This window comes from Mustela lutreola, chromosome 2 (genome assembly GCF_030435805.1).
Source record: "Mustela lutreola isolate mMusLut2 chromosome 2, mMusLut2.pri, whole genome shotgun sequence".
In the NCBI taxonomy this organism is placed as follows: domain Eukaryota; kingdom Metazoa; phylum Chordata; class Mammalia; order Carnivora; family Mustelidae; genus Mustela; species Mustela lutreola.
In genome coordinates, this window is record NC_081291.1 from 27,387,357 (window position 1) to 27,400,915 (window position 13,559).

Genomic DNA, 13,559 nt, shown 5'->3' on the forward strand with positions numbered 1-13,559 from the left:
GCTGAAGGCAGAGGCTTTAACTCACTGAGCAACCCGGGCTCCCCAAATTTTAGTATATTATTAACAGTCACCACCATGGGTTTCTGGAATCTGGGGGGGGGGGGAATTCCTTTGTGGAGTTAGCAAGTACATGGCTCTTTTGAGGAAACTTGTTTCCGATTCTTAGCTACAGTTATTAAATGGAGAGAATGTCAAGTATTAGCACCCTTTCACTATGACCATGATTTCTTTTTTAAATGGTGTCTCTGGAAGAACACTCCATTCCCATGGTAAATTCACCCTGAAATGGGGCAGAGTGCCGATGCCTTCCATAATTTTACATCCTATTAAATTGGGGTTTTCACAATTCACAAATGTAAGCCACAGATTGTAGCGACCACGTGGGTTCCCTGAGATCACATTTTATTAGTCTGTATTTTGACACTGAGGTTAAACCTCTCTGCGCAAATGGTAAGCAGTGCTTTTGTGCCTCTATCCTGTCCACACGTGTAAGGTTCCTTCCCTCTTCCATCCTTTTGAAGGGATTGCTGTCGGTCTCCTTAGCGGTAAAATGGACTAGTAAAAATGGCCGACGCTGCACCCACGGCGCCTGCGCAAAGGCACAGGAGTCAGGTGAGTGCTTTGTAAAGGGCAGCGAGCAGCTGGGAGGAGGGGCTCTTGGAGCAACGCAAAGAGTCTCAGGCAACCGGCTCTCAGAGGAAGAGGATGCGTAAAGGAAAATCCCCCGCTCTCTCTCCAGCCTTTCATTTCCCCCTGGTATCATCAGAGAGTACTAGGGTTCAGGCAGTGTACTTGGTCGAGTGGCCAGGTACTCAAAGTTCATTTGTGCCTCAAGTTTACAAGCTGATTTTTTGTGCCCTGGTTTTATTTCTACGGAAAGATGGAAAGAATGAGAGATTTTACCTAATAGAAGGGTGGTGGCAAAAAAATTAGGGGAGAATGGAGCGGAAGGCTTCTTAAGAGACTTGCTTTGGTTCCGTTTTTTGGCAGCAGTCAAGGGAAGGAGCATCCTAGAACAAATCCCTAAGTTTAGTTTATTAGCTGCATTCCACTTATGAGTACACCAAAGGGGAAGAAAATTACAGCTAGGTAGAATATCTGTTTTAGAAATAATTTAAAATAAATGCAAAACAATTTAAATAATTTAAAATAAATGCAAAACAGGCAAAGATATTACTATGACCACTTTCATCCTAAAATCACCATAAAACAAATTCCATTTTCATTGAGTTAGGTGATTCGCTACATTTTTGTGGGCACACATACAGACATGCATGCAAACTTGAGAAAAAAAATGAATACACATTCCAGTTTTATCTGGGTCTTTCTTGAGGAGGGGCTACCATTTACGTGAGAGTTGGTACATGTTTATGCAGCCCAGTGTAGTGGACCCAGGCAGCAGTTCTGGTCTCAGACAATCTAGTTTCAAGTTCTAACTCTCCAACTAACTTGCTGTTGTCCTTGAACACCCCGCATAACCGAGCTGAACCTCAAGTTTCCTCATCTAAAAATTGAGCATGAAAGTGTCTACCTCTCAGGGTCACTGTGAGGATTAAATGAAATGCTTCAGTGGAAAAAAGGCTTGGCAGAGTGACTGACACATGGCAGGTGTTTAAGAAGTATTAGCTACTTCTGTTCTGTTAATGATGACATATATGTCTGTGACTTGTGTGAGGGAACAATCCTCCCTCAATTGCTTAGAACGTAATTGAACCAAAGCTTTACAATGTAACACATACAGAATACTTAGGACATGAAAAATAAAGAAAACCTTTACTGTGTTTTAAAAAAATGGAATATAAGTTTATTTGTTCTGCATAACTTCATCTGTTCTCTGGTTTCTAAGTGCAGCGTGGAGGGACTGAAGGAAGAGAGGGACTAACACAGGAAGGAGGAAAATCAACCCAATGGACATGAATATAGCCACCAAACTAGCCTAGGGATTTATTCAGTGACACTACTTTACTATTAACCTTCACTCATGCCATTTATTATTTGGGAAACTGCTGCAAAGAGACCAGAAAGTGAAGAGAATAATGATGTTTTTATGGCTCCTAATGTAGATTGTTATTGAAAATCTGTCAATTTCACTGGCAAGCCTTTGGCTCAAAAATAAGATCTTCATTTATAATTTGCAGGCAGTGATAACTAAAATTATGAGAAGTAACTGGGAAATAAAAAAATTACTATAATGATAATTATCTTTCTCATTAAAAACACGAGGCATTCTATTATCACTGGGATGGGCAATATACTCTTTAACAGCTGTTGCTACTGAGCTAAAACACATTGGAACTGGAAGGCGAATACATTACTGATCACCCAAATGATGAAAAATAGGTCCTGCTGAAAACCCGTGTGAAGTGGGACAGAACAGAACACAGCAGGACGTGCTGCCCGCCTATGCAAACCAGAGCAAAGCCACTTACAGATACTTCAGGAATCGGCCTCAACTTTCCCTCTGAGATCTCCTTTAGGGAGGTTTTGTTTATTGAAGCTGGTACTTGATGGGCTGGTCGGTCCTTTGCTTTGATAACAGGATCTGGAGTTTTCTGAGAGGCTTCACTTCTTCCAGGGGGAGAAAGGCATGGTGTAGGCACCACACTTGTTCGAAAGTCTTTTCTATCTATCTGCTTTGCCAAGGAATTCTGGCTTTCTGATGCTCCTGCTTCTGTGTAGGCACTTTTTAGAGGTCCTTTATCTGTCCACATTGCAGCCTTCCCCAACGTGTTCTCTAATGTTAGCTGAGTTAACCCTGAAGGACTAGTTGTTGGGCTCAGGGAACCCTGGATACTGTCGTTACCCTACATGGGGGAACAAAGTGAAACCACATTGAGCCAAAATCGGTGGTGAAGAAGCTACTGAGAACAGTTCTTAAAAAGTTCATTTATTCTCCGAATAAAAGCCAAAGTATACATATAATATACCTATATATGATATATATATATATATATATACCTATACTTAATATATATATACCTATTTTATTTTGCAATAAAAAGATGAGTAACTAAAAACAGCAGTGCAATAGATTTAAACCGTTTGGTGAGATGCCCTGCTATGTGGTATCTATCTGGTCTTGGTAAGGCATATATATATTTTTTTGACCTCTGGGTTACAAGACAGCCATTCACTAAAAATACAGTCATTTCAAAAAAGCATGTGAAAGAAGAGGATCCACCGGAAGTTACATAAGCATAGCACACTTTGACTTCCTAATGAGCTGACTCTATGAGAAGAGGAACAGCTAGAACTTAAAGTATTTAGCTTATTTAAGCATAGAGATGCTACTCTAAAAATAAGCTGGGCTATCAAAGTGTATTTGTTTTAAATTATTGTAGGGAAGTCTTATCGTTCAAGAGCAATAGATAATAGACATGTTCTGTGAAATACTTTTCTTACATGAAAATTTCAATTATAGAAAGTATTTTTTTTCCCGTAAGACATGAACGTGATGAAACAGAATTATTTGTAAAGCTACATGAGTTTTATAAATACCTAGTTCTGAGATTATCCCTAGGAAAGCAAAAATTTTCATTTTTAAATCTGAGAAAGGAGGAGCTACAAACTTAAAATCAATGGCTGTGAAAGTAAATAATGGAAATGAGAACTACAGTGTTTTTTCAGTTGGATTTTTCTGCTATAAAATAAGAACCTGGAAGAACAAACTAACCTGATCATTGCTTATACCTGCCAAGGTAGATTTTTCCAATTTGTCTTATTTACTTAAATATGTAAAAACTAAGTGGACATCAAAATGATAAACTTAGGACAGAAACAAAAATCAATAAAAGCAGAGTATATATCTATCTCTATATACATTTAAAGATTTTATGTATTTATTTATTTGAGAGACAGAGAGAAAGAGTGAACACATGTGCAAGCCAGGGGAGGTAACAGAGGCGGAGAGAGAGGGACAAGCAGACTCCCACTGAGTGTACAGCCTGACGCAGCGCTAGATCTCATGACTCTAAGATCATGACCTGAGCCAAAATCAAGTCAGATGTTTAACCAACTGAGTCACCCAGGTATCCCCCAAAAGCAGATTATATTTTAAAGACATTATTTGCTATCTAAGAATGTATCTCTTACATTCAATTTCAGAAAGCTATTGCTTACCCTTTCAATTTGTAGCCACACAGAACCAAACATCTAGTTACTCCCCAAATTTGGTTTTTTATTTTTAATTTTTTTTTAGAGCAATCAAGAAAGACTGCATGCAGGAGTGGGGGCAGGGCAGAAGGAGAGGGAAAGAGAGAATCTTGAGCAGACTCCACCCTCAGCATGCAGCCTGACAGGGGGCTTGATTTCAAGACCTCAAGGTCATGACCTGAGCTGAAATCAAGAACTGGATGCCTAATGAACTGAATCACCCAGGCATTCCCCCCTCAGATTTGGAATTTTTAAACAAAATATTTGAGAGGCTGATTGAACTGTGAGCTTCTTGCTCAGTGTTTGGTCATCATCATGCTGAACATACAGATTACTATCTGAGGTGAGATTTCCCTTTCAGTAGAAGTGAAGAATGTGTAAAGGTGAGAAAGCCTGTTCTAGGTTATACACAGGCCAGAAGAGGATGTTTTTCTTTAAGATTTTATTTATTTGAGAGAGAGAGAGCACTTGAGAGAGAGCACAAGCAGGGGAAATGGGCAGAAAGAGAAGGAGAAACAGACTCCCTGATGAACAGGGAGCCCGATGCAATTCAGGGCTTGATCCTAAGACCCTGAGATCCTGACCCAAGTCAAAGGCAGACACTTAACTGGCTGAGCCACCCAGGCATCCCCAGAAGAGGGATTTATCATGCCTTTTAATGAGAAGGGATCTATCTGTGTGTCTGTCATAGTTCTGCCTCTTTTCATTTCTTCCTCATCATATCTAGGGCTATTGCCATAGGCACTGTAGATGATGGGCATACAATGGTAGTTCAGAACTAAATCTCTGCCATGCAGGGCCTTTGAGGGGTCCTTGGGTGATGTGACGCAGGAGAATCAGTGATGGCCCATGATAGAAGGCATGGGTGTGAGTTTGTATGGTGTCTGCAGCATCTGTGGAGATTACTGAGAGGGAGGCCAATTAGGAGACTGTCCAATGGTCATGATTAGAGGTGCTAGTGTGGCTGGGCTGAAGCAGTGGTAGTGGTGATGGAGAGGCTGGGCTGATATGAGAGTTCTGTAGAAGGCAAGATATGCTCTATTTAGAGACTCTGGAAATCTCTCTCTCTTTTTTTTTTTCTAAAGATTTTATTTATTTATTTGACAGACAGAGATCACAAGTAGGTAGAGAGGCAGGCAGAGAGAGAGGAGGAAGCAGGCTCCCCGCCAAGCAGAGAGCCCAGTGTGGGGCTCCATCCCAGGACCCTGGGATCATGACCTGAGCCGAAGGCAGAGAGGCTTTAACCCACTGAGCCACCCACGCGCACCGACTCTGGAAATCTCTTAAAGGGAGTCTGCAATCACTAATCCTGTTATAAAATGATTTTCCTTCCTTGTGGAAAGTGTTCAAAAGTAGTGGAAAGTACTTCCTGCAGAAAGTAACTGTAATCTCAAGAAAGGTCTTAGAACACTCGGGTCTTAGAATGTCTCCCAAGAAACAGCTTGCCTATCTGTAATAAAGGATGAGAACTGCAGAGTGTCTAAAGATCTTCTTGGTATTCATCCTGGGCCTCAACTTGCTTTGTCTATGCTGGCTTGATCTTCTCATACATATATTTCTTTATAAATGATGGGGAAATATATTTTCCAGAGCCCCAGATAGAGTCAAGAAAAGATGGTGATTGGATGTCAATCCACGGGCACTTACTTTACATTCCATGTGAACAAATAAGAAGGTTGGGATATTTCCACCCTTGCAACAGTACTACGTTGGCTGCATCTGCAGGTACTGGGCAACTCTCTCTGCTGTACATCATTTACTGAGTAAGCTAATCCTTCACCACCACTCTGAGAGCCCTTAAGCTGTTCACATGGTTGAAGAACCCTGTCCTCAGGCAGAAAACCGGAAAGAATGCCAGGGACCTGAAAGATGCCTACTGTCCTAAATTACTAAGGAATGGGGTGGTGGCGTTTGCAATTTTTGTTGTACAGAGATGAAACGAGGATAAAAGTGTAGCCTTGTCTTAGAGAAAGTAAACCGAGAATATAGCAAATATTCCCCAAACCCTAGTTCTGAGAAGGTACTGGTGGAAGTAGGATGGATTTCTTGTTAATTCAGTCTGGCTGCTTGCTGGTGCTATCTTTTCTCCAGCTTTCAAAAAACTCTCGTTTAATTTTCTATACTGGTTATATACATTGGGCAGTGCGTTTTCTGTGACCAAAAAAGACCCTCTGCTCATCCATTTCCATCAATTTGCATATAAAAAATAAACGTGTCCTATGTATTTAAAACAGGCCCTAAAAATAGGTTGGTTATGCAGAAACAGTATAATTATGCATCTTTGGGCCAGAATCTTTGGATCCCTCTGGGATTCTATTTTGTATATGACATAGGCAGAAATTGGGAGCTTTTGCAATAAAAATGAGTTCAGTAAATATTTACTAAGCTCCTGCTAGGTGTAAGGCATTTTCTAGGCACTACAGAAGAAATACAGGTTGGAAGAACATGGGCACTGGCCTCGAGAGGCACAAAATCTTGAAGGCAAAGGCATAAAGCCGAGAGATAGATACCTACAAAAGTAAAAATTTCATAAGGTAGAAGGTAGCAAATATTATTTCAAAAGTTTCAGATGTACAGTTAGAGGGATACCTATGTTTGCTATATCATCTTATAAACACCTTAAAAATCAAATTATTTTATATGAAGTCTATTTTTTGTATCTCTGGGTAGGTCAGAGTACAGCCTTTTTTTCCTTCCAGTAGTTTACTCAGGTGTAAAATGATTTCTTTTTGCTTGGCATGAACAATGATTATACACAAAGAAATATTCATGAGATGTATATGGCCATTCATCTCACATTTTTCCTAAGATATACCCTGGTCTGGAGATGAGCCGAGAAGGACAGATTTAGCTGTGTTCCCTGGTGAGCATTCTCTTGGTTGTACTGCATTTCTAGGTAATATGTTTCTATGCTACTACTTAAAGTAAGAAAAGATAAGTAACTGGAGAATCTGGACAGAGTATAAAAGGCTCGTTTACTTTGGCTGCCCCAGAACCAATTCTGGTTTATCCCAGATTCTAAAAGGAGAATTAGGATAAATGAGAAAGGCAAGAGATAAACGAGACCAATATTATGACTTAAGTTGGAACGGCTTCTCTTTTGGAGAGGAAAGAAATAGAGAATGAAACCTAGTATTGTACTCTCTAGGCGTGGTACAGTGGCAGACTCTATTCCTTTCTTTAGCAACACTCTTGACTTACTAAAGTAGATGATATATGTATAGATGATGTTTATTGATTCCACATGTGTAACATTTTTGGGCTCAACATGCTCTTGGCTTAATTTTTTCTTATATAATATATGCATTTGTTATATGCATTAAAAGTAAGCTTACTATGACCTGATTGAAAAACAACCACATTTCCCCTTCTGGTTTATCATTTAACTACTGGAAACCTGTATAGCAATTGAATATAATTTGTCAGAGTGGTAAAGAAATTGTCATGCCATTTTCACGTTCCGATCGTCTGTTCATCTGTTTCTCAGAAGAACAAACACAAAATGCTTTTGATTTAACTTGATATATTTTTTTAAAAGTCCCAAATCTCTTAAACCGTTTGTCTTCTGGGCACAGAGGCATTTGTTTGTTAAATATTCAATCACGCCCAAGTGCCGGGAACATCAATAGAGTTTGCCTGATTAACTGTAGCACAGCATATGTACGCTGAAGATGAGAATGATTTCCCTAAGGAGCCAGCACTTCCTCTGTTGAACTACGTTTCTTAAAACGACATGCAGATGGGCATTTGGACAATAATTTCTGGATGCATAAAACGGATTGCTCTTGCTGAGTGTAATTTTAAAAAGATAATTTTAATGACTCTTGAGGGCCACCTACTTGGAGCAGATGGGACCCAGGCTCTTTGTACCACAACTTTAATGTTGAGCGAGTCAGGGTAGAGCTCTGTTTTAGCCTTTGTAAAAGTGGATGATTCTATTTATTTATATTTCAATTGATTTTTTAATTCAGTCCACTGTGAAAAGAAGTCTTGTAGAACATTCTTAAAAGTTCTGTGGGGAAAAAAATGTCTGTAATAATTCAAACATACTTTTGATGGCAGTTTTGAATCTGTAATTGAGATTGAGTCAGCAGGAGTCTTTACTATTGTCCAATGTTTTAGTGACTAAATGCATGCACTGACAGCATCGTTTAGCTGGACATGGGCACTAGGGGACCAAAGAGATGATTAGAGGTATATACTTCCACTGTCAACTAAAAGGCACAATTATTTGCATAGACTTGGCTAAAGACGCTGGTCATAACAGAATGAAAAAAATCATTTCTTCTTTGAGGATAACAAGATTGACCACTCAAATGTATCTTAAAGGGCTTCCCTAACAACCATTCCCAAGAAGTATTTCTACTTCCACCTCTTGAATTTTATAGGAAACTATTAAAGTAATACAGTTCTTTCTGGATGACAAAGATAGTTGATAGTGGTATCATATAATGCATTTTACTAGTTTATAAAGAAAGAAAATGAGAAAGGAAGATGTAACTGCTTCTGACAAGTAACTAACCTGCAGCAGGCTTGATATTAAAGGGGTTGGACAAATTATTTTGTAAATATTTTTACTTCTAGTCAGTGATGCTCTACAGACAGATGAATAGCAGAAGTTAGAAGGACTCTATGGGGTGGGCAAACACCATCACATGACTATTTGGGGAAAATGATGACATTCTTAATTGTTTAAGACAGAAACATATTTTTCTTTAAGACTTCATACTCTTTTAGCTGATAACACTTTAAAGATTTCTTGTGGAAACTCCTATCCATAACCAAATATTTATCCACAAGATGTTTATCTACTAGCAGAAGCTGCAGAATGATATTCTAAGCAGACAGGAGTTTTAAAATCTTCTTTACCTGCATATAACAACGAAGAGCCAAGTCACAAGAACCAAGGGGCCTGTGATGTTTGCAGAGAGGAACAGAGCTTCACAAGATAGTAATAAAGATATAGAGCTGTGAACAGCCTTAAAAAATTTCTCACCCAGAATAAATATTAAATCTGCCTGATAGGTTTAGAGGATGTTATGTTGTAATTCATTACATATAGAAACAAAACTGCAAGGCAATATATTAAAAATAAGAGTCCTTCCATTTTTTTCTAACACAGTTATTGACATTTAAAATTTTTAAAAGGCTACACAGAAATATAAGCAGCCTCAAGAGGAGTAAATAGTCTTTCTATTGTGTGCATGTACATGTGTGTGAGAAAGTAATTCAAATTCACTAGTCAAGTATATGGGGTGAATGGTTTATAGACTAACCCAGAAATATAAACTATGTGTGGGAAAAAATGCTATGAAACAGCTAAACTGCTGAGTGCCAGAAAAACAAAACAAAACGCCTTCAAAGCAACAATGCAGGGAAAACTGAAGAGGAGTATTAAAAGGGTCCTTTTTACTTTGTTGTTGATAAATTTCTCTTCTGCAGCCCTCCAAGGAGTTATTAGATGGAGAGAAGATCTGGAAGTGTCCTAGCTAATTTGATCTGAGTAGTCAGTCCACATAATTCATGTCCAACTATGGATAATTTTTTGGCTTAATGTTCCAATCTGGATTGTGATACAGGACAAATTATCTGGCCTTGCAAATATGTACTTTAGTATGTGATACACAGCCAGAGCTTTGGGGAAAAAATGATATAGTATTTCTAGATGAAAAATTAAATTAGAGGAGTAATAAAATATTAATATAAAGCTAACTATTTCAAGTTGTAAACCAGGCATATACTCAAAGCCATGTTGGGAATAACGGCATAAAATACAAAATAGAGATAATAGAAAGAGGCTTTTTTTTTCCTTTCAGATGCTGGAATCATGGGAAAGGCACTTTGTTTTAATAGCTTTCCTAGGATAATTCATTTTACCTGGTAGTCTTGAGTTTATAGCTATATATTTCCATAGTGTGCTTTTCAAATAAGAAGTAAAAACTAAAAATTAATTGAGTATCAGGAATATTAGTATACATGGCTGCCTAGGGAATAAAATATATAGTAAAGCAAAGACTAAGACAAGAGCAAATGCGAAAAAAAAAAAGAAAACTCATACTTTTGAGGCTCTCATACTATGAAGAGCTCAGATGTGAATTAATGATGAGGAACTTAAATTTCAAAATCAATGTATCACTGAAAGCTTATTTTAATTAGCTTTTACTATTTTATGTATACTTTTCCTCTAGCTATCACGATAACATTTGATTTTTCATAGATTACAGGCTATAGAATATATCTAATTTCCCTTTAAAAATACTCAATGGTTGGCCATCAAATGAAGTCTTTCACTACAAGTTAAAACTTCAAGCATAGTAAGTAATGTAATTATCCTTGTTCGTCCACCATTATTTTTGACATGACATTGTTTTCCTTAAGTATAATTCTGCTACTCTAAGGATATAACATTCTAAAATAACGCAACCAAGAGTAAGGATGCCTAAATTAACTAAACTGATTTTTCTTCAAAGACTGTATGTAAATAAACATTTAAATAGCTAATCTGATTTCCCATTGACTTACACAATTAATAAATGAAATAAGTAATCCTAAGGAGAAGAAATTACTAAAAAAGCTCCCTAAAGACTAATTTGATCACCATAAATTCTAGAACTTCTTTAAGTGAAACCCAACATTTTTTGTTGGTCTGTTTTCTGTTTCATAGTTTGTATATTGTTTTTGCCTCTAACAATAAACCCCAAATGGCAAGGCTTCTGCCCTTCTCTCTGGCTGCCACTCTTAGCGGGCTCCATCCAGCTAAAGGTGGGCCAGGACAGGTGTTAGCCATGAGATGGTCCCAGTATAGACTCTAGCCCTATGCTACTAGTCATTTTGGTGGTCTTGGCTCACGGGTGCCCAGATAGCTATGCCACTCAGAATTTGGGTAATACATGGTATATTTATTTTCAATTTCATGTAGTTGGTAATTAGAATTTGTCTGCATAATAAATGGCGAAGGATGTCAGAAGTAGAGTAGCTGGTAGCAGAAGACAGCACACCAAGTGATAACAAATTAAAATATTCAGAATAGTATTCTTTATTTTCCCATGAAGCTCTATTGTTTCTTGTCAAGTTCCTCATGTCATGATATTTAAAGGGCAGTTTCTCGTAAAAAGTTTCCTCAAACTTTTCCAGGGAAGGAACTAACATTTCCCACTTGCCTTGAAATTTCCACCATTAAAGGAATGCTTTTGGTTTAGGTCTGAAAGATGGTGCAATGCATATGGGAAGGGGATGGACTATCCCATTAATGAAATGGTATGAATTAATTTATCAGATTAGCCTATTCACACTGTAGAAGAATTGACAGCTGGGATGGAGGCAGTAGTAGATGCTGAAGGCAAATGTCTATTTTAGTTTTTATATCTTAATGTCATTCAGGGTGAAAGGGATGAAGATGTCCAGAGCAACATTTAAAATGTTGGCATTGAAAGTACTACTTAGGCATAAAGGGATGTGTAGTAGGTTTATGTTTGTTACGACTAATAGTTTCACTACGCTCAGAAGGCAAAGATATTATAAAAAGAAGGATTTCCCCATGCACCTTGCTATGGAAACTCATTAAAAGTTGCAAAAAACCATAATTACTGCCTGAACAATTTCATCATATTCTCAACTGTCTCTGAAGGTAGGAGCAATGAACCTTATCTATATCCTGCTGTCCAAGGGGGATCCTTGATCAGTTATAATTATTAAAAAATTTTTTTGTAAGTATATACAAAAAGTTATTCTAATTATTATTACATAATAATTAAATTAGTATATAATTTGCTATATTTATATTTATTACCTATAAGTAATTTATAATTTAATTTTGACATATAAATGGTTTGTATAATTTTACAAAACCATAACTTGACTATAATCTGCTTTTAAGATAACTATTTTCCACAGAATATAGGGATGCCTATCATTAAAGAACAAAGCTGAACGAATTTCACAAATAAATTCATTTTGTATGAGGGAAAAGAGTCCTCCTAATACATCAAGTTTAAAACAAACGTCTCAGAACTACTTTCTGTTTGGTTCATAACAAGTTTTTCTTTAAACTTTATGTGAATTTACTAGTTTATAAACTATATTTGTATTCTAAATAATTGTGAACAGAAAACCTAGGGTAAGACAAGTCCCAGCACTAATCCATGATTCATTATCTAAACTTTAATTGGCACAACTCTTGAAATTCCGGGACCATATGGAAAATAATGAGTCCTAATAGGTCTAAGGTGGAGGGATGGCAGGGGAGTGAGAAAGCCAGAAAGCCGTCAATTCAGAGTGCTTAGCCACTGTGGCAGTCTCCCCAGAGAGCTAGAACAATGTGTTCTCAGTGTTTTACTGGTCTCTACATCATATTACTAAACCGCATGTTATTTCTCTCACTCTATGAAACAAAAAATAAAATGAGAAAACAAAAACAACCTCAAAACTGGTTTTCAATTAAAAATGAAATTTTTAAAAATGAAATTGGCTGACTGTTAATAAAAAAGGCAGCAATATGGAGTTTCCATAACAACCTGCGGCAACTGTCGACTGACATGCAATCTGCTGCCTTTTTATAAATAGCAGCTGATTCCCCCTCTTTCGTCTCAACTAGTTTTAGTGCTCATCGGAGCTAATGGAACAACTGTGCTATAAAACGACTTCACTCATCAAGCAGTGTACCTCTTCGCTGCTGTCACGGCCGTAAAAATCCTCCTCCGATTCAGTGTCTCTCCTTGTCAGGCTGGTATCCTCTTTTAGATCCAGAATAAATGGGCACCCCTCTGGGGACGTGTTCTGAGTTTTTCCATGAGGCGCTGATCGTGGTCTTGATGAAAAGGTGAAAATGTCCTTCGGGACAACCTGGGTTTCCTCTGCCAGTTGGCCATGTTCACTTTCCTTGCTGGCCTCCAGCCACATGTGTGAAGCGTGGCAGGAGTCTTCATCCAGGAGAGACTGTCTGCTGGATGCCAAATGGGAAATGCGATCATCATTTTCAGGAAATATCCACTCATCTGCTGACATTGGGGAAAGATGACAAAAATTAGAGGAGTGTTCCATCAGTGTTCTATTAAGGCAGGTAGTTAGGTTAAAATTTCTTGGGTTGCAACTGAGATTTATCAAATAATGCAGAAGCCAACGAATGCAATTTATCCACCATCTTGTAACCTGCTGAACATTTAACTCATAGATCAGTGCCTAAAGCTACGGGCAACTCATTTGCACTTCTCGGTCTGAGTTGAAACACTGGCCAGGAAATTTATAAGTCTGAAATAATTATCACCTGTCTTGCAGCAAGTTCTTCGTAGCAGTCTCATTAATTTGACATTCCATGGGGGGAGGAAATCTTCCAAGTTTAAAAGGGTTTGAGTTACTAATATCTTCTTTTAACTGCACGAGGGCGGAATATTTAACAAGTTTCTTTAAAT

The 13,559-nt window shown here is 37.9% G+C and overlaps 1 protein-coding gene across 5 annotated transcripts in view; it reads right to left on the minus strand.

Moving 5' to 3' along the window:
* CFAP20DC (CFAP20 domain containing) overlaps positions 1-13,559 on the minus strand; it is a 250,019-nt gene that overhangs the window by 76,174 nt on the left and 160,286 nt on the right. For 2 of the 5 annotated variants that reach the window (XM_059161354.1, XM_059161357.1), the window contains 2 exons: positions 12,814-13,148; positions 2,430-2,804 (listed from right to left, as the gene is read on the minus strand). In XM_059161354.1, the coding sequence (XP_059017337.1) occupies positions 2,430-2,804; positions 12,814-13,148 (710 nt within the window). The remainder of the gene's footprint in view (positions 1-2,429; positions 2,805-12,813; positions 13,149-13,559) is intronic. The other 3 variants (XM_059161355.1, XM_059161358.1, XM_059161356.1) reach the window with 3 other exon arrangements.